Raw genomic sequence first — 22,463 nt, 5'->3', positions numbered from 1 at the left:
GTATTTAACTTTCCAGGCACACAGATTTTATACTTTCTCCAGGAATGATGTCTTGGCTTCAGTATAGGCATTTGGGTACATGCAACCACTATGAAGAACAGTAGGGAGGTTACTTAAAAATGAAGCACAGAACTGCCGAATACTCCAGAGGACCCATGCCAGAGCATCTGTATAAAGAAACCCATAAATCCAAAATAGACACTAGAGATATATGAGAAATTCCCATGAACCCTAACGATACATCCCAAGGTAAATAGGACGGGGGAACAATACCATCGTGTGCTTTAGATGGAAGGGGATCTGCCCCCCTGCAGGTGTGTCCACTCTGTCCTGCAGTTGCTTCAGGGGACAAGTGGGTCCAGCAGGAGGAGAACAAGTACAAACACAAGGAGGGACTCCCAGCACGTGTGTGTCCTTGGAGACGCCACAGAACGCTACGCCCCTGGGTGAGGTTCTTTCCTGAATGTGGGGAAAACAATGACTTCTCCATGAGCGGTTTGTGTGCCACGGTAGAAATCAGAATGGCCCACGAGTGACAGGTGTCTACCGTGACGAAACTGATGCAATGAAGAGACATCTTCGTAAAGGCCATCCAACCGACCAGCATCAGGACCCTCATGCCTGCCTTGGGCACCTGCCACTTTGAGGCCATGCGATGCCATAACCGCTTATATACTAGGAGGCCATGCAAATGGGTTCCTCCCTCAGCAGATAAAACCAGCCCTGCCATCACCCTGCAGCTCTGGCAAGGAGCCCAGCCCCAGGATCCCGTTCTGTGATCCGGAAAGAACACAGACCACCCGCCATGGAGTTTCGGCTGAACTGGGTGGTCTTGTTTGCTCTCTTACAAGGTAAATCCTGGGGGAGGAAAAAAGAGGATGTGAGGGCACCTCAGTGTGCGTGTGACAGTTTTCTGACCAGGATGTCTTTGTGTTTGCAGGTGTCCAGGGTGAGGAGAAGCTGGTGGAGTCTGGAGGAGGCCTGGTGCAGCCTGGGGGGTCTCTGAGACTCTCCTGTGTCGGCTCTGGAATCACCTTCAGTAGTTATGCAGTGAGCTGGGTCCGCCAGGCTCCAGGGAAGGGGCTGGAGTGGCTGGCAGGTATTGATAGTGGTAGTTATAGTGGTAGCACCTACTACGCAGACTCTGTGAAGGGCCGATTCACCATCTCCAGAGACGACTCCCAGAACACGGCCTATCTGCAAATGACCAGCCTGAGAACAGAAGACACGGCCCGCTATTACTGTGCAGGATGCACAGTGAGGGGAAGGGAGTCTGAGCCCAGACAAAAACCTCCCTTCAGGGACACAGGTTCTGGGCTACAGGGGGTGCTCAGGACCAACAACCACTATGTGTGTGCTTCATGCCCAGGAGCAGGTGCAGAGGGAGGTTAAGGGCTGGTTTCCTGCCAGGGTCTGGGGCATCCTCTTCATGTAGCATCTCCCTGGGGATCCTCTTTGGGCACATGATTCTGTGCTTACACTACAGGGTCTGCAACACAAAGGCCCTCTGAGACAGGAAGAGAAAATTTAGTGTCATGCACAATAGACATAGAGTAATTTACAATTTCAATTCCTGATTGTTCTCGTCCAAATATTGAAAAAATCGAGCAGGTTCAGACATACCACACTGGCTTTAAGCAGAGGGAATCATAGACCTGCTTCCTCCTTTGGAATCTCAGTCCTTGCTTGCTGTTAGGTTGGCAGACACTGCCAAGGTCGTGGCTCCCTGCTTTCCTGTAATTCTGATGCATGCAGAGCCTAAAAGCAGGGTATCACACCAGGACCCTCCCGGGCCCCCAGGAATGATGGCAGGTAGAGGGAACGTGGGTGGAGTGTCCTTTCTGGGCTCTTGCTTCCAGGTCCAATACACTCTCCTTCGACAGAGGTGAAGCCTGCATCCTGTTCTGCTCTGTAGGTGACATGGTGACAAATAGGAACCATGAAAATTATCTCAATCAACACGTAAATAATTGGTCGGGAACGTTTACACTCAGGCAGATGATAACATGTGGATTTTCTGCAAGTGCTGTAAACCAATGGGCAGGATCCCGCCTTCACCACACAGTCCGAGGTGAGCACTAGGCAGCAAGAGATACACCCCTGCTCTCTCATTCCAGGAAGCCGTCACTGCAACCTCACTAGGCATTGCCAACTCTCTCCAGGAATTCCTGTGAGGGGTTGGGAGCAGGTCCAGTTTTGGAAGCACAGGCCCTGTTACAAAGTATAGTCTTGGGAGCTACATCCAATTTCTTGGTATAAATTGAAGAAGATAATGTGAGAAAAAGAATGTACATATAAGTACAAAGGATCACTTTACTGCAAAAAAGGCACAACACTGTAAATCAACTCTGCTTTAGAGTAAAATATAAAAAAAGACAAGCCTAACAGGAAGAGTCCTCTGTTCCCTGATGTAGGCTCCACAGCTCTGCTGCATTCCATGTGCAGGCTGCAGGGCTTAGCTCTACCTCCTTCAAAGGCAGGTACACCTAGACCTACCCCACATGTGTGTGTGCAGATAGAAAAACAACATAACACATGAGCCACCCATATATGTGTCTCCTTGACACGTTGATTACTCTGAGTTAAAGTTACTAAGAGAAACCCAACACAGAGAGGAACCATCTGACCTCCTCTGTGTCCCTGAAGGAAGAATCAGACCTCCCCTGGGAAGGTGCACCTGCTCCATCTGGAGGGTCAGCAGATTCGGGAATTCGGGCCTAGAGGCCTCTGTAAGCAACACCGATTCCTTCCGCCGTACTGCCCCCACCCACGCTCTGCTCAGGGTCTTCCCTCACTGGGCACTCAAAGGATGCATGTCTTCCTTTCTTTAGTTTTATGATATCATTGATTGTCCATGTTCTCTCAATGCTGCTCTGCACCAAACTGGCATTATGTGTATACATACCTTTTTCGGATTCTCATATGCTCTTCAATCGTGTTTTCACACACTGGCTGCATGTGCTTCCCTGTGCAGCACATCAGGACCTCACGGCTCATTCATCTCAAGGTCACTGTTTACACCCACTAACCCCAAACTTCCAGTCCGTCCCACGCCCTCCCTCCCGCCTTGCCAACCACAGGGCTGCTCTCCGCGTGCGTGAGCCTGTTTCTCCTCCCTACATGGTCTCATCTGTGAATGTATCAGACTCCACAAATGAGAGGTATATGGTGTGTGTCGTTCTCTCTGTGACTCACGTCCCTTAGCAGGAGACCCTCCAGGTGCATCAGTGCTGCAGCAAATGGCATTCACTGGTCTTTCTGAACCCGGAGTACATCATACATACTTTCGTTCTTAGTAGATCTTACATACTAAGAGGTCAACAGAAAGGGGGCACACCTCTGCTGAGGAAAACAAGCCTGCCCTGATCCCACAGCCCTGGCAGAGGAGCCCCTGCCCCAGCAGGCCCAGCTGCTCCCACTGTGTGATCAGGCCTGAACACAGACCCCCCACCATGGAGTCTGGGCTCAGCTGGGCGGTTTGGCGGATGGACCACACGGAAATTTCTGGAGATCAGGAGATGCTGAAATGTGAGCGGCCATCGGTGGGTGTGCGAGAGGTTCCTGACCAGGCTGCCTTTGTGTTTACAGGGACCCAGCGTGAGGTGCAGCTGGTGGAGTCTGGGGGAGGCCTGGGGGGCCTCTGGGACTCTCCTGTGCAGCTTGTGGATGCAGCTTGGGTAGCTCCTACCTGAGCGGGGTCCTCCAGGCTCCAGGGAAGGGACTGCAGTAGGTCTCACGGACCTGTAATCATGATCACACACACGATGCAGACTCTGTGAAGGGCCGGTTCACCTTCTGCAGAGACGACTCCAAGAACATGCTGGACCTGCAACTGAACTTCTGGGAGTCAAGGACTCAGCCTCGTGTGGCTTTTCCAGTGACACTGAGGGGCAGGGAGTTTGAGCCCAGGCAAAAACCTCCCTGCAGGGACACAGGGTCTGGGCTGCAGGGGGCGCTCAGGACCCACAATGAGTGTTTCAGCCCAGGAGCAGGTGCAGAGGCAGGTGAAGGGCGGGATTCCCGCCAGGGTCTGGGGCTTCCTCTCCATGCGGCATCTCCCCAAGGGAACCCTGTGGACTCCAGGCTCTGACGGAGAAAGGACTGTTGGAAGGGGGGGAATATGCTCCCACGCTTGAAAGGTAGGGGGCGTGACGTGTTTCTTTCCCCCTCCTCTTCGTCGTAGTGACAATCGCTCCTATCAGTCAGATGAAGCTACAGAAGAGGCTCGGTTGGACTCAGCCATGCTGCTCGGCAGGAGCAGCAGACAGTACTTGCTGGACATCCAACATCAGCGGGCACTTGATCCCAAAGCAAGGAACTCAACTCCCCTTGGTGGCCCTGATTCACCAGACCCTCTCTCACCGCCTCCATGCTAGTTTCCTCCGTGCAAGGGCACAGGGACTCTGACGCAGCTTGGTGTAGAAATTCAGCCTAATGACACCTCAGCAAGAGCCACGGCGTGTAGCCAGACAGTGTGGTACTGGCACAGAGACAGACCCACAGAACAATGGAACACAATCAAGAGCCCAGAAACACACCCAGACATCTACGGCTAACTAATCTTTGACAACGCGGGCAAGAAAATAAAATGGGAAAAGACAGTCTCTTCAGCACGTGGTGCTGGAAACCTGAACAGCTGCATGTACATCAAGGAAACTAGAACAAGTGGGTTTATTTCTGGGCTCTTGATTGTGTTCCATTGTTCTGTGGGTCTGTCTCTGTGCCAGTACCACACTGTCTGGTTCACAGTCGCTCTGTAATATTGTCGTACCTCTGGCGGAGTGACACCTCCTGCTTGCCACGCCCGCCCACTCCCCTCAGGCTGGCTTAGGCAATGCTGGTTCTTTTATGCGTCTATGAAGAGTTCCCACCACCAGTGCAGGAGGGTTCCCTTTTCTCCACACCCCCTCCAGCACGTGTTATGTGTGGATGCGTTAATGACGGCCATTCTGACTGGGCGAGGGGGTATCTCAGAGTAATTTGGATTTGCTTTCCCCTAATAGTCAGGGACAGTGAGCATGTCTTCATGTGCTTGTTGGCCATCAGTATATCCTCCTAGGAGAAATGTCTCTTCAGATCTTTTGCCCATTTTCTCAGTGGGTTGTGGGATTTTATGCTGTTGAGTTGCATAAGCTGTGTGTGTGTTTTAGAGATTAAGTCCTTTTCAGTTGCATCATTTGAAACTACTTTCTCCCATTCTGTAAGCTGTCTCTTGGTTTTTCTTTCTCCTTTTCTTTGCTGAGCAAAAGCTTGTCAGTTTGATGAGGTCCCATCGCTTTATTTTTGCTCTTATTTCTGTTGCATTGGGAGACTGACCTGAGAAAACATTGGTAAGGTTGATGTCAGAGAATGTTCTGCCTATGTTCCCTTCCAGGACTTTGATGGTGTCTTGTCTCACACCGAAGACTCTCAGCCACGTTGAGTTTATATCTGTGCATGGTGTGCGGGGGTGTTCTGCTTTCCATGCAGCTGCCCAGGTTTCCCAGCACTTCTTGCTGAAATACAGTCTTTTCCCATTTTTCTGTCCTTGCCTCCTTTGGCAAAGATTAAGTGACCATAGGTGTCGGGGCTTGCTTCCGGGTTCTCTCTTCTGATCCCGTGGTCTGTCTGTCGGTTTTGGTACCAGTACCACACGGTCCTGAGGACTGAGGCTTTGTGATATTGCCTGAGGTCTGGGAGAGTGATGCCTCCTGCTTGGTTTGTGTTCCTCAGGATTGCGTTGGCAATTCTGGGTCTTTGGTGGCTCCATAGAAATGTTTGGATAGTTTGTTGCACTTCTGTGAAAAATGTCATGGGTAATTAGATAGGGATTGTGTTGAACCTGCTGATCGCTTTGGGAGGTATGGCCATTTTCACAGCATTAATTTTTCCAACCCAGGAGCATGGAGTATCTTTCCCTTTCTTTACGTCTTCTTTCCTTTCTTGATGAAAGTTTTATAGCTCTCGGCATACAGGTCCTCTGCCTCCTTGGTCAGGTGTATTCCCAGGTGTTTGCATTTTGGGGGTGCAATTGTAAAAGGTATTGTGTCTTCACATTCCTTCTCTAAAGTTTCATTGTGCGTAGACAGAAATGTGACTGATTTCTGAATGTGAATCTTGCATCCTGCTACTTTGCTGAATTTGGTGATCAGTTCTAGTAATTTTTTGGCTGAGGCCTTAGGGTTTTCCATCCATATACACATATGCATGTCATCTGCATGCAGTGGCGGTTTCATCTCTCCTCCTCCTCCTATGCGGACGCCTTTTATTTCGTTTGCTTGTCTGATTGCTGTGGCAGGACCGCCAGGGCTGTGTTGAATGACAAGAACATCCCTGTCTTGTTCCAGATTTTAGCAGGAAGGCTTTCAGCTTTGCTCCATTGAGGGTTGTACTGGCTGTGGATTGTCAAAAAGGGCTTCAATTATGCGAAGGAATATTCCCTCTATACCCACTTTGGTGAGAGCTTTCATCATGAATGGATGTTGGACTTTGTCTAATGCTCTTTCTGCATCTATTGAGGTGATCATGTGGTTTGGCACTTCTCTTAATGTGGGTAGAACATAGGTTGATTTGCGTATGTTGAAGATCCTCGCAAACTTGATATGAGGCCCATTTGGCCATGGAGTCTGCTTTTGTCTTATGTATTGTTGGGTTTGTTTGGCTAAACTTTGTTGAGAATATTTGTCGGGAGTGATTTCATTACATATGCACTTGCATTTCGGGTGATAGTTCTGGTCAAAGTATGTATTTCTCCTTAAGTCAGTTTGGCTGGGCTGTAAGTTCCTAGAAACTTGTCCATTTCGTCTCGGATGTCAAATTTATGGGCCTGTCATTGTTCATGGTGTTCTCGTGGGATTTTTGGTGTTTCTGCAGCATCCATTAAGATTTTTCCTTTCTCACCTGACCTCTTTGCTGTACAGTGGGAAAATTTTTAAAAAAATTATTAAAAAGAAAAAAAAGAGCAGGAGTTCCCATCATGGTGCAGTGGTTAACAAATCTGACTAGGAACTCTGAGTTTGTGGGTTCGGTCTCTGCCCTTGCTCAGTGGGTTAACGATCCGGCGTTGCCATGAGCTCTGGTGTAGGTGGCAGACGCGGCTGGGATCCTGCGTTGCTGTGGCTCTTGCGTAGGCTAGTCACTACAGCTCTGATTAGACCCCTAGCCTGGGAACCTCCATATGCTGCCGGAGCGGCCCAAGAAATAGCAAAAAGACCAAAAAAAAAAAAGAGCAAATTAAAAAAAAAAGAGATATTTCCTTTCTCATTTCTTGTTTTGTGTATATGGTTTCTCTCTCAGATCTTGTTGAGAATTCTGTCCTGATGCTTGGCAATTTGATTTGCCCTTTCAAAGTACCATCTCCTGGTCTGATTCTGTTTCTTCTTTTAACATAATTTATTATAGTTGCTATAAAATATTCTATTAATTTCAGTTGTACAGCACGTGACCAGGTTATATATATATATATGAGAATCCGTTTTCGTCTATTTTTTTAAGTCTATTTCATAGATTTCTTCTCAGCTCCATATGATGACCATCCTTCTGCTAACGTTCCAGGGATTTTTTTTTTCCTTTTCCCTAATTCCCTTAGGTGATAGCTTAGGCTGCATAGCCATCAACATCGTGTAATGACACCTTTGGGGGCATTCCATAGATTTGGAATGGCTGTGTTTTCACTGTCATTTTCCTTGATGTGCTTTGATTTTCCTTTTGATATCCTGATTGAACACTGGATTATTAGAAGCATGTATTTAACTTTCCAGGCACACAGATTTTATACTTTCTCCAGGAATGATGTCTTGGCTTCAGTATAGGCATTTGGGTACATGCAACCACTATGGAGAACAGTAGGGAGGTTACTTAAAAATGAAGCACAGAACTGCCGAATACTCCAGAGGACCCATGCCAGAGCATGTGTATAAAGGAAACCCATAAATCCAAAATAGACACTAGAGATATATGAGAAACTCCCATGAACCCTAACGATACATCCCAAGGTAAATAGGACGGGGGAACAATACCATCGTGTGCTTTAGATGGAAGGGGATCTGCCCCCCTGCAGGTGTGTCCACTCTGTCCTGCAGTTGCTTCAGGGAACAGGTGGGTCCAGCAGAAGGAGCACAAGTGCAGACACAAGGAGGGACTCCCAGCACGTGTGTGTCCTTGGAGACGCCACAGTACCCTATGCCCCTGGGTGAGTTTCTTTCCTGAATGTGGGGAAAACAATGACTTCTCTGTCAGCGCTTTGTGTGCCACGGTAGAAATCAGAATGGCCCACGAGTGACAGGTGTCTACCGTGACGAAACTGATGCAATGAAGAGACATCTTCGTAGAGGCCATCCAACCGACCAGCATCAGGACCCTCATGCCTGCCTTGGGCACCTGCCACTTTGAGGCCATGCGATGCCATAACCGCTTATATACTAGGAGGCCATGCAAATAGGTTCCTCCCTCAGCAGATAAAACCAGCCCTGCCAGGACCCTGCAGCTCTGGCAAGGAGCCCAGCCCCAGGATCCCGTTCTGTGATCCGGAAAGAACACAGACCACCCGCCATGGAGTTTCGGCTGAACTAGGTGGTCTTGTTTGCTCTCTTACAAGGTAAATCCTGGGGGAGGAAAAAAGAGGATGTGAGGGCACCTCAGTGTGCGTGTGACAGTTTTCTGACCAGGATGTCTTTGTGTTTGCAGGTGTCCAGGGTGAGGAGAAGCTGGTGGAGTCTGGAGGAGGCCTGGTGCAGCCTGGGGGGTCTCTGAGACTCTCCTGTGTCGGCTCTGGAATCACCTTCAGTAGTTATGCAGTGAGCTGGGTCCGCCAGGCTCCAGGGAAGGGGCTGGAGTGGCTGGCAGGTATTGATAGTGGTAGTTATAGTGGTAGCACCTACTACGCAGACTCTGTGAAGGGCCGATTCACCATCTCCAGAGACGACTCCCAGAACACGGCCTATCTGCAAATGACCAGCCTGAGAACAGAAGACACGGCCCGCTATTACTGTGCAGGATGCACAGTGAGGGGAAGGGAGTCTGAGCCCAGACAAAAACCTCCCTTCAGGGACACAGGTTCTGGGCTACAGGGGGTGCTCAGGACCAACAACCACTATGTGTGTGCTTCATGCCCAGGAGCAGGTGCAGAGGGAGGTTAAGGCTGGTTTCCTGCCAGGGTCTGGGGCATCCTCTTCATGTAGCATCTCCCTGGGGATCCTCTTTGGCACATGATTCTGTGCTTACACTACAGGTCTGCAACACAAAGGCCCTCTGAGACAGGAAGAAAAATTTAGTGTCATGCACAATAGACATAGAGTAATTTACAATTTCAATTCCTGATTGTTCTCGTCCAAATATTGAAAAAATCGAGCAGGTTCAGACATACCACACTGGCTTTAAGCAGAGGGAATCATAGACCTGCTTCCTCCTTTGGAATCTCAGTCCTTGCTTGCTGTTAGGTTGGCAGACACTGCCAAGGTCGTGGCTCCCTGCTTTCCTGTAATTCTGATGCATGCAGAGCCTAAAAGCAGGGTATCACACCAGGACCCTCACGGGCCCCCAGGAATGATGCCAGGTAGAGGGAACGTGGGTGGAGTGTCCTTTCTGGGCTCTTGCTTCCAGGTCCAATACACTCTCCTTCGACAGAGGTGAAGCCTGCATCCTTTCTGCTCTGTAGGTGACATGGTGACAAATAGGAACCATGAAAATTATCTCAATCAACACGTAATAATTGGTCGGGAACGTTTACACTCAGGCAGATGATAACATGTGGATTTTCTGCAAGTGCTGTAAACCAATGGGCAGGATCCCGCCTTCACCACACAGTCCGAGGTGAGCACTAGGCAGCAAGAGATACACCCCTGCTCTCTCATTCCAGGAAGCCGTCACTGCAACCTCACTAGCATTGCCAACTCTCTCCAGGAATTCCTGTGAGGGGTTGGGAGCAGGTCCAGTTTTGGAAGCACAGGCCCTGTTACAAACTATAGTCTTGGGAGCTACATCCAATTTCTTGGTATAAATTGAAGAAGATAATGTGAGAAAAAGAATGTACATATAAGTACAAAGGATCACTTTACCGCAAAAAAGGCACAACACTGTAAATCAACTCTGCTTTAGAGTAAAATATAAAAAAAGACAAGCCTAACACGAAGAGTCTCTGTTCCCTGATGTAGGCTCCACAGCTCTGCTGCATTCCATGTGCAGGCTGCAGGGCTTAGCTCTACCTCCCTCAAATGCAGTTACACCTAGACCTACCCCACATGTGTATGTGCAGATAGAAAAACAACATAACACATGAGCCACCCATATATGTGTCTCCTTGACACGTTGATTACTCTGAGTTAAAGTTACTAAGAGAAACCCAACACAGAGAGGAACCATCTGACCTCCTCTGTGTCCCTGAAGGAAGAATCAGACCTCCCCTGGGAAGGTGCACCTGCTCCATCTGGAGGGTCAGCAGATTCGGGAATTCGGCCTAGAGGCCTCTGTAAGCAACACCGATTCCTTCCGCCGTACTGCCCCCACCCACGCTCTGCTCAGGGTCTTCCCTCACTGGGCACTCAAAGGATGCATGTCTTCCTTTCTTTAGTTTTATGATATCATTGATTGTCCATGTTCTCTCAATGCTGCTCTGCACCAAACTGGCATTATGTGTATACATACCTTTTTCGGATTCTCATATGCTCTTCAATCGTGTTTTCACACACTGGCTGCATGTGCTTCCCTGTGCAGCACATCAGGACCTCACGGCTCATTCATCTCAAGGTCACTGTTTACACCCACTAACCCCAAATTCCAGTCCGTCCCACGCCCTCCCTCCCGCCTTGCCAACCACAGGGCTGCTCTCCGCGTGCGTGAGCCTGTTTCTCCTCCCTACATGGTCTCATCTGTGAATGTTTCAGACTCCACAATGAGAAGTATATGGTGTGTGTCGTTCTCTCTGTGACTCACGTCACTTAGCAGGAGACCCTCCAGGTGCATCAGTGCTGCAGCAACTGGCATTCACTGGTCTTTCTGAACCCGGAGTACATCATACATACTTTCGTTCTTAGTAGATCTTACATACTAAGAGGTCAACAGAAAGGGGGCACACCTCTGCTGAGGAAAACAAGCCTGCCCTGATCCCACAGCCCTGGCAGAGGAGCCCCTGCCCCAGCAGGCCCAGCTGCTGCCACTGTGTGATCAGGCCTGAACACAGACCCCCCACCATGGAGTCTGGGCTCAGCTGGGCGGTTTGGCGGATGGACCACACGGAAATTTCTGGAGATCAGGAGATGCTGAAATGTGAGCGGCCATCGGTGGGTGTGGAGAGGTTCCTGACCAGGCTGCCTTTGTGTTTACAGGGACCCAGCGTGAGGTGCAGCTGGTGGAGCTGGGGGAGGCCTGGGGGGCCTCTGGGACTCTCCTGTGCAGCTTGTGGATGCAGCTTGGGTAGCTCCTACCTGAGCGGGGTCCTCCAGGCTCCAGGGAAGGGACTGCAGTAGGTCTCACGGACCTGTAATCATGATCACACACACGATGCAGACTCTGTGAAGGGCCGGTTCACCTTCTGCAGAGACGACTCCAAGAACATGCTGGACCTGCAACTGAACTTCTGAGAGTCAAGGACTCAGCCTCGTGTGGCTTTTCCAGTGACACTGAGGGGCAGGGAGTTTGAGCCCAGGCAAAAACCTCCCTGCAGGGACACAGGGTCTGGGCTGCAGGGGGCGCTCAGGACCCACAATGTGTGTTTCAGCCCAGGAGCAGGTGCAGAGGCAGGTGAAGGGCGGGATTCCCGCCAGGGTCTGGGGCTTCCTCTCCATGCGGCATCTCCCCAAGGGAACCCTGTGGACTCCAGGCTCTGACGGAGAAAGGACTGTTGGAAGGGGGGGAATATGCTCCCACGCTTGAAAGGTAGGGGGCGTGACGTGTTTCTTTCCCCCTCCTCTTCGTCGTAGTGACAATCGCTCCTATCAGTCAGATGAAGCTACAGAAGAGGCTCGGTTGGACTCAGCCATGCTGCTCGGCAGGAGCAGCAGACAGTACTTGCTGGACATCCAACATCAGCGGGCACTTGATCCCAAAGCAAGAAGCTCAACTCCCCTTGGTGGCCCTGATTCACCGGACCCTCTCTCACAGCCTCCTGCTAGTTTCCTCTGTGCAAGGGCACAGGGACTCCCCACGCAGCGGGGTGGAGAAATTCAAGAGCCACGGCGTGTAGCCAAAGTTTCTCAGGGGCTGTTTGGAGCAGGGAAGGCCCATCCAGCACACTGTGAGGCTGGACAGGCACAGGAATGGACCCTGGATCAGGGTGCTCACTGTGCTTCAGGGTGGAGGAGGGCGAGGGTCCTGCTCCCGGAACAGCTCATGTGGATCCGTCTCCCAGCCGCACAATGGGTGAGGACCTCGGGCGTTCTTCTCCGATTTGCCTGCAGTGAACAGCACGGGACGAGGAAGGAACGAGCCAGAACCCATCAGGTGCCAAATGTGAAAGAAGGTGACCATTTGTTCTGCATAAGGACCTGCACACAATGAATTCAAAGAGGGGTGAGTGGCCATTATGGATTGAAAGACACCTGTGGCCTTAGGAATATTTATCAATTCTTTAATGTATATGATAATAACTCTGACAGTGACATAAAAATTGTAGGATGTAGATTCCATGTCAAAAGTTTGGCTGCTCAGGGGCCACACTCCAGTGTCATCGGCTGGTTCTGAAGGTCTTACATCAGCACTTTGCTTTCGAGGATCAGAGCTTCTGGGGTATCCACGAGTATCCTCAGTTTAGCGGACGCCCCAGGGGGAGCCTCCAACTGTGTAGAATTATGACGTGACTCCTTGGATCCTGTGATCAGTTTAAGGGTTGTGTTCCCAAAATACACACGTCGAAACCCAGCGCCCAACATGCTGAACTTCAAAGGTGGGGCTTTGGGGAGGGCTTAGGCTGTTGGGGTGGGGCCCCCCTTAGTGGGAACTCAGCTCTTGTTAAAGCCCCCTGTCCCTCCCCCCAAGCAGAGGAGGTTACAGGGGAAAACTGCCCATCAGGAAGCTGTTCTGCTCCAGGAACCACACCTCCCAGAATCTTGATGTTGGACTCTCAGAGTCCAGCTGTTGAATCACAGCACAGAAAACCAATTTCTTTGTATCTCATATTGCCAAAGATTAGAAGTCTAATATGTGTATAGATTTAGGAAGCAGAACCTCCTAAACAAATGCTGGGGAACACGACTGATGAGAACTCACCTGTGCCTTTGGGAGAAATCTGTAGATTGGTGTCAGCATATGCATTTGGGATACCATTCGTACTCGCAGCTCTGCTCCACTGGAACTCTTCCCACAAATTAGGTAGGCCAGTTACGATAATTTAGACATAAATCGAATTTGCTGCAAAGGAACATCTGTACTTACCTTATAGACCCCAAATGACTTGCGTATTAATTTATCCACACCCTCGAAAGGGTGTAAACGCTTCGGAAGAGGCAAGGTAAAAACCCACTTCGCGAATCCCCATGTCCTTTGAAATCTGAACAAGATGATCCGTATGAATAAACTTTAAACGCCCCTGTGGTAAATAAATGATTTAAACACAAGAACCTACTATTTCTGAGAGCAACGAAACCAAGCCTGGCCGTCACTCCATGCTGAGCTTCTCCACGTGACGGTGCCTCCGTCAGGACAGCGCCTGAGAGGTAGTCCCATGGCGACACCGACCACCGTCCACACGCCTGGTTACAATCCTGTCCAGTGACATCCTTTAGGTCGCTTTCAGTCGTGAGCCTTCTCAGTCCAGGTTTTCTGATTCACACGGCAGGCCTATTGCGACGCGTCAATGCAGCGTCTGCACACATTCTGAAGACCGTTTTTGCTTTCTGTGAAGATGGCGGCAGAAGCCGTCAGGGTCCGATTCGGTCGTCACCTAAGGGACACAAATCACGACCACCAAGGGCCTCTCCAGGGTCCAGAGATGGTGGGCGTGAAGAACACTTAGAATGCGGGTACCGCAGCAGGTCTGGGGGTACCAAGTACTGAGATTAAAAACCAAAATGGCACAAGTAGGTTGTCTTGCAACGGTCCTCTCCTGTGGATTAAACTGGAAATGTATAGGAGTTCCCATCTTGGCGCAGTGGAAACGAATCTGACTAGGAGCCACGAGGTTGCCGGTTCGATCCCTGGCCTCACGCAGTGGGTTAAGGATCTGGCATGCCATGAGCTGTGGTGTACGTCGCAGAATCGATCGGATCCTGCTTTGCTGTGACTGTGGCAAAGGCCGGCAGTTGTAGCTCTGACTTGACGCCCTAGCCTGGGAACCTCCATAGGCCACGCGTGTGGCCCTCAAAGCAAAAACTCCACAACACAACCCACTTTAGAGACCGTTGTGATTTTCCCACGAATCCTGATGATAAATTCCCAGGAAAACGCTACCACAGAACAATGTCATCATGTTCTCCTCAGGGAGGGGGTCTGCCCGCCCCTCCAAGCATGTCCACTCTGTCCTGGAACTGCCCAGGGCAGCGGAGTGTTCAGCAGGAAGACCTCGAGTGCCGACCCGAGGAGGGACTCCCAGCACGTGTGTGTCCCCGGACCCTCCGCACACCCTCTACGTGCCCAGTTGAAGTTAACCCCTCGAGTAAGAGGAACACAACGACTTCTACACCAGAGGAGCCTGTGCAAGTGTGCAATCAGCATAGCACATGTGCATATGTGCTTCCTGTGAAGAAAGTGACATAACGAAAACATATTTCCCTAAAGGCTCTCAGCACAACCAACGGCAAGACACGCACACCTTCTCTTGGGAAGGGCCTTTTCGGGGTCATTCGATGAAATAACTGCTTATATACTAGGAGGCCATGCAAATAGGTTCCTCCCTCAGCAGATAAAACCAGCCCTGCCAGGACCCTGCAGCTCTGGCAAGGAGCCCAGCCCCAGGATCCCGTTCTGTGATCCGGAAAGAACACAGACCACCCGCCATGGAGTTTCGGCTGAACTGGGTGGTCTTATTTGCTCTCTTACAAGGTAAATCCTGTGGGAGGAAAAAAGAGGATTGGAGGGCACCTCAGTGTGCGTGTGACAGTTTTCTGACCAGGATGTCTTTGTGTTTGCAGGTGTCCAGGGTGAGGAGAAGCTGGTGGAGTCTGGAGGAGGCCTGGTGCAGCCCGGGGGGTCTCTGAGACTCTCCTGTGTCGGCTCTGGATTCGACTTCAGTGACAACGCTTTCAGCTGGGTCCGCCAGGCTCCAGGGAAGGGGCTGGAGTGGGTCGCAGCCATTGCTAGTAGTGACTATGACGGTAGCACCTACTACGCAGACTCTGTGAAGGGCCGATTCACCATCTCCAGCGACGACTCCCAGAACACGGTGTATCTGCAAATGAACAGCCTCAGAACCGAAGACACGGCCCGGTATTACTGTGCGATAGGCACAGTGAGGGGAAGGCCGTGTGAGCCCAGACACAAACCTCCCTGCAGGCACCCAGGGGACTGGGCTCCAGGGGGCGCTCAGAACCCACAACGTGGGTGCTTCAGGCTCAGGAGCAGGTGCAGAGGGAGGGGAAGGGCTGGTTTCCTGCCAGGGTCTGCGGCTTCCTCTCCATGTGGCAGCTCCCTAGGGATCCTCTCTGCACACATGCTTCTGTGCTTACACATGCAGTCTCTGAATTAGAAAGGCCTTTGCGACAGGAAATGCAATTCCCTCAGGGAACACAGACACAGAGTCACTTCCACATATAATTCAGGAGTGTTCTTGTCCAAATCTTGTGAAAATTTAGCAGTTTCAGTGATATCATAGTGGATTAAAAAGAGTTAACCGTACACACCCTGGCTCCTTTTAAGTATCACTCTTTGCCCACCGTTCGGCTCGGCTGACACTGGCAGTCACGTTGATCTTTGCTGGACTCCTATCATCTTGAATGCGAGGCCCGCATGAGCAGGGCAGCACCCCAGAGTCCTCAAGGGTCCCCAGGAATGATGCCAGTTAGAGGGATCGTGGGTGGTGTGTTCCTTTCAGGGCTCCTGCTTCCACATCCCATACGCTCTCCATCTCTCTCCCTTACCTGCATCCTGTTCTGCTCTGAATTTGATATTGTGACAAATGAAAATCCTTCCAATTACTTCATCAACACACTTCTAATTGGGAGGGAATGTTTAAAGGGAGAAGGATAATAACACGTGGGTTTTCTGAACCTGCAGGAAACCAATGCGCGGGACCCCGCCTCACCACAGAGTCCGAGGCGAGCCCTAGGAAGCAAGAGAGACACCCCTGCTCTCAGTCCAGGAAACAGTCGCTGCAGCCTCACGAGCCAACTCCGTCTCTCTATACAGCAGTTCAGGACTGAGACTGCTGGATCACGTGGCAGTTCTGTGTGCAGTTTTCTGAGGAACCTCCACACTGTCTTCCATGGAGGTCGTACGACTTTGCATTCCCACCAGCAGTGACGAAGGGTTGGTTCCCTTTCCTCCACGCCCTCTCCAGCATGTGCTGTTTGCAGACGTATAGACGATGGCCATCCTGATTGGTGCGACGTGGCACCTCATCAAATTTTTGGTTTGCATTTCCCTGATGATTATTGACGTGGAACATGTTTTCATGAGCCTGCTGGTTCACCCTCTGTATCCTGCAACGGTGTTACGTCTCGGAGCCCCGTGACATTCCACCTGTGGAAACCTCCCCATGGTCCACTGGTTACTGTTTCTTTCCCTTAAGAGGAAGAGCCCTGCTGCCGCCACTGACATCCAGGTCCTCAGTGTCACAGGCATAGTGGTCAGGGCAGCGTTAGCCTGACCCTGCCGCAAACACCGTCATAGGCCAGGGTCCAGTGCTAACGGACAGTGTCTTCAGAAATGAGTCCTCAGACTCCACGCATGGCCAGGGGCACCGAGGTCAGAATGTTTTTCCTCCCTTCTTCAGCCAAGGGGATTCACAGGGTCACAGTCACCTCAGGTGTGGCTGTACAGCCTGCACCGTTCCTTCCTTGAGCCTCTGAACTAATGAACGACCTGTGCTTGTACTTGGAAGGTCCACTCTTTCTGAGATTCATTTGGGGTTTCGACAGTCCCGAGTGCCACGTGTCCGGCTCTGCCGCTTTGTACAGAGGATGGTCACTATCCTTAAATGCTGCCATTGCTGCACCTGCTAGGTGCTTTTCCTCTGAACTTTGGGGGAGTAATTCTCTGCTTAGGATGTGTGCTGCATTGCTTTTGCCAGGATGTCAGATACATCATAAAATTTGGCTCTTTTTTTCATTCAACACCTCCCTTTGTGATATGTATGCTCGCCTCATGAGATCAGTTTAAATCTCAATTACTCTGAAAACTTCTACCAAGCGGACACACCATTCAGGTTGATCTGCTCACTTATGAACACATTGTCAAGTCCAGGTTCCCCCGTTGTTTCTGAAGTTACCTTATAAAGGGGATGCAGTCTCTCATGAGGAGGTGCTTCAGAGAGTTAGGTAAAGGCCTTGGAGCAGGACAGCTGGGAACATGCATTCCAATCTGCCTGGGATGTAGGAGATGCCTGGGGAAGGACTGGGAAGCCGAGACCACTCAGCTGTCAGTCTCCCTGCTGGGAGGACGTGGGGTCTGGGAAGACGTCCAGATGAGGGGGACCCTCGGCCCAGCCCTCGGCCCTGGATGAGCGCCCAGCACAGTCCGATCATCCTCCCGTACCCGTGAGTGTGCGTCACAGGAGCAGATTCTACAGCTGAAGTGGAGAGTCCCCAGGGACCCTCCCTAGGCCCTGGGTGGGCTCTGCCTCAAAAGGCTCCCCAGGCACAGAAGAGGAACAGGCAAAGGCTTGTTCGCACTTCACTGTGGCAGGTGTTGTGGCTCTTTCTGTCCATCTGTCCACACCTGGACGTTATGACCCAGGACCTGAGAGACCCTCACTGTCTCTGATGTGTGGGAAGTACACGGCACTGTTGGAGGGGATGAGTGGTCCGCGTTCGCCCTGTAAGTGGAGACACAATGGAACAGTCCCTGATCCAAGTGCAGGACCAAGGTCATCCTAACGCTACGGGGGGGACGAAGATATCAGACATGCATTCTGTGCTGTCCCTGCTCATGAAGCAGACGCCTGAAGGAAGGGAGGGAACACCCGGTGATGCACACGTTCCTTGGACCACAGGGACACTGTGGAGATGTCATGTAGGGGACGCGGGGACACGTCTACACCTTGACGACAGTCGACCTCGAGGCAGGCCTTTCTCGTGATACCCTCGTCAGAGATTTGATTCCATTCTTCCTCCTCGAGCTCGGTCACTCGAATGTGATGACGCTTTGGTGCAGTCTGAGCATTCGTGTCTTCCCAGAGTTTAAAGCTGATTTTTCAGGGGGATTCCCAGGATGGCAGAGTAGTAGGATGGCAACCTCCACTACACCCACAAATACATCCAAAGTAAATCGATATGTGGAATAATTCACAAAGGAAATTGGAGTAATCCTGGCAAAAAGCCTCAGGACCCCGACAGAGCTAGAAAATCTTGGCGAAAATGGGAAGGAGACAAGAAAAACGGACACCACAGAGAAAACGAAAGAGGAAGCAGGCTGGGTCAGGCACAGCAGGAAGGGAGCCAGAAAAGAAGACATGCTAGTGGACCCTGGACAGCCCCCCACTGTCGTGTAGTAGTGCTGCTCTGAACAGAGGGGTGCCACACCTTTTCACTGGCTTTTCTTCGGGGTACGTGCCCGGCAGTGGGGTAGTGACAGTCCATGGCAGTGGTACGTTCACTTTTCTGAGGACCTTCCATAGGCTCTTCCATCGTGGTTGAACCAGTTTACAATCCCACCAACGGTGAGGGAGGGTTCCCTTCGCTCCACGCCCTCTCTGGCATTTGTTCTTTGTGGAATTGTTGGTGACAGCCATGATGACTGGAGTGAGCTGATATTTCATGGTGGTCTTGACCTGCATTTCTCTAAGAATTAGGATGTTGAGCACTTTTGTCATGTGCCTGCTGCCCGTCTACATGTCTTCTTTGGTGAGGTGTCTCTTTAGGTCTTCTGCCCAGGTTTTGAATGGCTTGTTTTGTTGTGGTTGTTGTGGAGTTGTAGGAGTGGTTTGCATGTTTTGGAGAGTAAACCTTTGTTGCTTGGGTCATTTGCAAAAGTTTTCTCCCATGCTCCCTGTTGTCTTTTTGTTTGTTGAACGGTGTCCTTTGCCGTGCAGAAGATTTTGAGCTTCCTTAGGTCCCATTGGTTTAGTTGTGTCTTTCCTGGCTTTGTTCAAGAAGGTGGAACAAGCAAGCTGTTGCTGTGAATTATGCCAAAGAGCTTTCTGCCTGTGTTTCCCTCCAGGAGTTGTAGAGAGTCTGGATTCACAATTAGACAATTCCCTTCATTCCCTTTGGAGTCTGAGTTTTGTGTGGGGTCAGACAATCCTGTAATTTCATTCCCTTGCATGCAGGTGTCCAGTTTTCCCAGCACCATTGGTTGAAGGTGCGATCGTTGCTCCACTGAATGACCTTGCCTCCTTTGTCATAGATGAATTGGCCATAGGCGATGGGGTTATTTCTGGGCTTTCTATCGGGTTCCACTGAGCTCTGTTACTGCTTTCGTGCCCGGGCCATAATGACTGAAGCTTTGTAGTAGTCGTGCGTGAGATCAGGGAGCCTGGTTCCTCCGGGCCCCTTTTTTCTTTTCAATGTAGTTCTGGCTTTTCAAGGTCTTTTGTGTTTCCATACACATTTCAAACGTCTGTGTTCTCGGTCTATAAGGAACGTCCTTGGTGAGGTGAGAGGGATTACCCTGACTCTGCAGAGTGCCTTAGGTAGGCTTGTCATTTTGACTATCTTGAGTCTTCCAACCCAAGAGCATGGTATATTTGCCCATCAATTTGTGTCTTTGATGTCTTTCCTCAGAGTCTGGTAGTTTCAGACCACAAGCGTTTTGGCCCTTTGGGAAGCATATTCCTAGGTACTTTATTCCGTTTACTGCAAGGGTGAACGAGATTGTGTCCCTAATGGCTCTTTCGGATCTTTCATTGCTGGTATATGGAAATGCAGTGGATTTATCTGTATTAAGTGTGTATCCTGAGACTTATCAAATGCACTGATGAGCTTTAAAAGTCTTCTGGGAGTGTCTTTAGAGCATTTTCTAGGTGTAGACGCATGTCATCTGCATACAGGGGTAGTTTGACTTCTTCTTTTCCAGTCTGGAGTCCCCTTATTTCTCTTTCTCCTCTGATTGCCATGGCTCAGCCTTCCAAGTGTGTGTTGAATAGCACTGGTGAAGGAGGACATCCTTGTCCGGTTCCTCATCTTAGTGGAAGTGCTTTCAGTTTGTCACCACTGGGAATGATATTGGCTGGGGGCTGGTCAGATATGGCTTTTATTATGTTTACTTTAGTATCTTGCCCACTCTCTTGAGAGTGATTATCCGGAACGGGTGTGAGTTTTTTGAAAGCTTTTTCTGCAGCTCTTGAGATGATCACATGGTTTTTATTTTTCATTTTGTTGATATGGCGTATCACATCCATAGATTTGTGGATATTGAGGAATCCTTGCATCCCTGGGATAAATCCTTCTTTATTTCCGGAGGCCAGCTCCGGTGGCCAGGGAGTGTACACTTTTTCCCGAAGGAGAGGGATGCGTGTCGGCTAATGCACACGGAGACAGCCTCTTTGTCCCTTCTTTCGGGGCGCTAGACTGCTCAAATTTTATTGGCATAAGTGGTTGATTATATAGACAGTTTCTAACTACAGATTACATCAGGGTGTTGAAAGTACATCGGTTAACTTTTACATGGTCCAGCAGCTATACATCACGTTCTAACATCTTTGTCTTAACTAAATTTAGCGAGTAGAATTTAAGGGCATTTAGGTACAATACATCATGTGGAAAGGAGGAGACTCAGTGCAAATCATCCCACGGCCAGCCAGTCTCCACAAGTCGAAGAGGTCACGGACACAAGCATTTGGCATTCAGAAATCTTGTTTTTAGACTGCTGCTTATTCTTAAAGCATTACGACAAGGAGGCAGTGTAAGAAAATATAAACCAACTTAACTAGCTATCACTTAAGAGCTTCTATAACTCATTGCTAGGTGTCTTTCGATCAAGAATAATTTATGTCTAACTTCTATTAACCTCATTAAAATCCTAACTCTAAAGTTTACTGTATAGCTAGTTAGTAGATAAACACTGTTTTAACTAAGTTGCATTTAAATAGGGGAAAGTCCCTCAAGAGGAAATTCTTATTATATTATTGTTGTAACTTTGTTAAATCACAAATCACCGCAGGAAAATAAGAATGGAAAAGAAGAATAATAAGCAAATACTCAGGAAAGACTGAGGAAAACTAAATAACAAATAAAACAACAGGAACGTCTAGGTCACCTGAGGAACAATCAATCCATGTTCTCCAGTGCAAACATGGAAATTGTTTTCCCAGGAAAGCCCAATTCTTCCCCATCCACATCAACATGAGAGCTGTGTAACGTGAGGCCTGCCCTCGGCTTGCACTGTTCAGGTGAGCTTTTATCCCGTCCAGAAGCCCACCTTCGGCTGGTACCATTCAGGTGAGCTCCCTTCCTTGGTTAGGAACCTGCCTTCAGGTTTTTCTGCCGTCAGGCAAGCTCCTTTTTTTGAGTCCCTGCATCTCCTCGGATCCCCGCACTCTATCATGGTGTATGATCCTGCTTGCTTGCTTTCTTTGGGTTTTTCTTCCTTTTTTTTTTTTTTTTTTTTTTTTTTTGTTCTTTTACAATTCTGGTCCTTTTACGGTTCTGCGCAATTTTTCATCGGTTGTAAAAGTTCTGTTAAAAAAAAAAGTCACTGGTAATTGAAACGGGATTGTATTACATTTGTAGATTTCTTTGGGCATTATGGCCATTTTACGGATATCGATTCTTCCAAGCCAGGAGCATGGGATAGCTTTCCATTTCTTTGAATCCTCTTTCATTTCCTTGATGAAAGTTTTATAGTTCCCAGTCTAAGAAAGTTTCACCCCCGGGCAGCATTATTCCTAAGGATTCCGTTTGGGGGGGTGCAATTTTTAAAGGTTGTATTACTTTATATTCCTTTTCTAAGAGATCATTGCTATTATACAGACATGCAAACTGTTCCTGAATGTTAATCTTGTATCCTGATAATTGGCTGAATTCGCTGGTCAGTTTGAGCAGGTTTTCTGCAGAGTATTTTTGATTGTTATATATACTATCATGTCATCTTCATAACGATACAATTTTATCTCTTCTCTTCCAATGTGGATACACTGTAGTTCTTTTGTTGGTCTCGTACCATTCCAAGGACGTCCAACCCTGTGTTGAATAAAAGCGATGAGAGTGGGCATTCTTGTCTTGTTCCGGACTTAGGTGAGAACGTCTCCAGCTTTGCTCCCACCAGCATCACGTTGGCTGAAGGCTTCTCAAAAATGAATTTTAGGTTAATGTTCATGCCCTTAAGACAAACTGTGGTGAGTTTTCATCATGGGTGGATGTTGGATTTTGTCGAATGCTTGTTCTGCATCTCCTGAGATAAGCCTGTGGTTTTTGACTTTTCTTAGTGTGTGTATATCGTAGATTCACTTGCCTATGTTGAAC

General features: G+C 49.5%; 2 protein-coding genes and 1 gene segment (V, D, J or C); all 3 read left to right on the top strand.

Annotated features, from left to right (window-relative positions):
- The first annotated feature begins 690 nt into the window (after positions 1–690).
- Positions 691–3,436, top strand: LOC110258819. The segment is given in 3 exon segments: positions 691–851; positions 941–1,375; positions 3,375–3,436. Coding segments are annotated over 3 exon segments (543 nt in total).
- A 5,078-nt stretch (positions 3,437–8,514) lies between these two features.
- On the top strand, positions 8,515–11,149 carry LOC445536 (Ig heavy chain V region 914). The gene is given in 3 exon segments (XM_021082069.1): positions 8,515–8,575; positions 8,665–9,099; positions 11,088–11,149. Coding segments are annotated over 3 exon segments (543 nt in total). The 5' UTR covers positions 8,515–8,529.
- Positions 11,150–14,813: 3,664 nt separating this feature from the next.
- Positions 14,814–15,607, top strand: LOC100038328 (immunoglobulin heavy variable 3-23). The gene is made up of 2 exons (XM_021082075.1): positions 14,814–14,949; positions 15,039–15,607. The coding sequence occupies exons 1-2, from the start codon at positions 14,904–14,906 to the stop codon at positions 15,590–15,592; spliced, it is 600 nt and encodes a 199-aa protein (XP_020937734.1). The 5' UTR covers positions 14,814–14,903; the 3' UTR covers positions 15,593–15,607.
- The last annotated feature ends 6,856 nt before the right edge of the window (positions 15,608–22,463 follow it).

Source organism: Sus scrofa, unplaced genomic scaffold (genome assembly GCF_000003025.6).
Source record: "Sus scrofa isolate TJ Tabasco breed Duroc unplaced genomic scaffold, Sscrofa11.1 Contig47, whole genome shotgun sequence".
NCBI classification, from domain to species: Eukaryota; Metazoa; Chordata; class Mammalia; order Artiodactyla; family Suidae; genus Sus; species Sus scrofa.
This window is presented reverse-complemented; position numbering and strand designations above follow the sequence as displayed.

Bases quoted from the DNA above. Each gene is read 5' to 3' on its own strand.
- LOC100038328 (XM_021082075.1), top strand. From the start codon at position 14,904: ATGGAGTTTCGGCTGAACTGGGTGGTCTTATTTGCTCTCTTACAAG. The intron at 14,950-15,038 runs GTAAATCCTGTG...TTGTGTTTGCAG, and splicing joins CTTATTTGCTCTCTTACAAG to GTGTCCAGGGTGAGGAGAAG.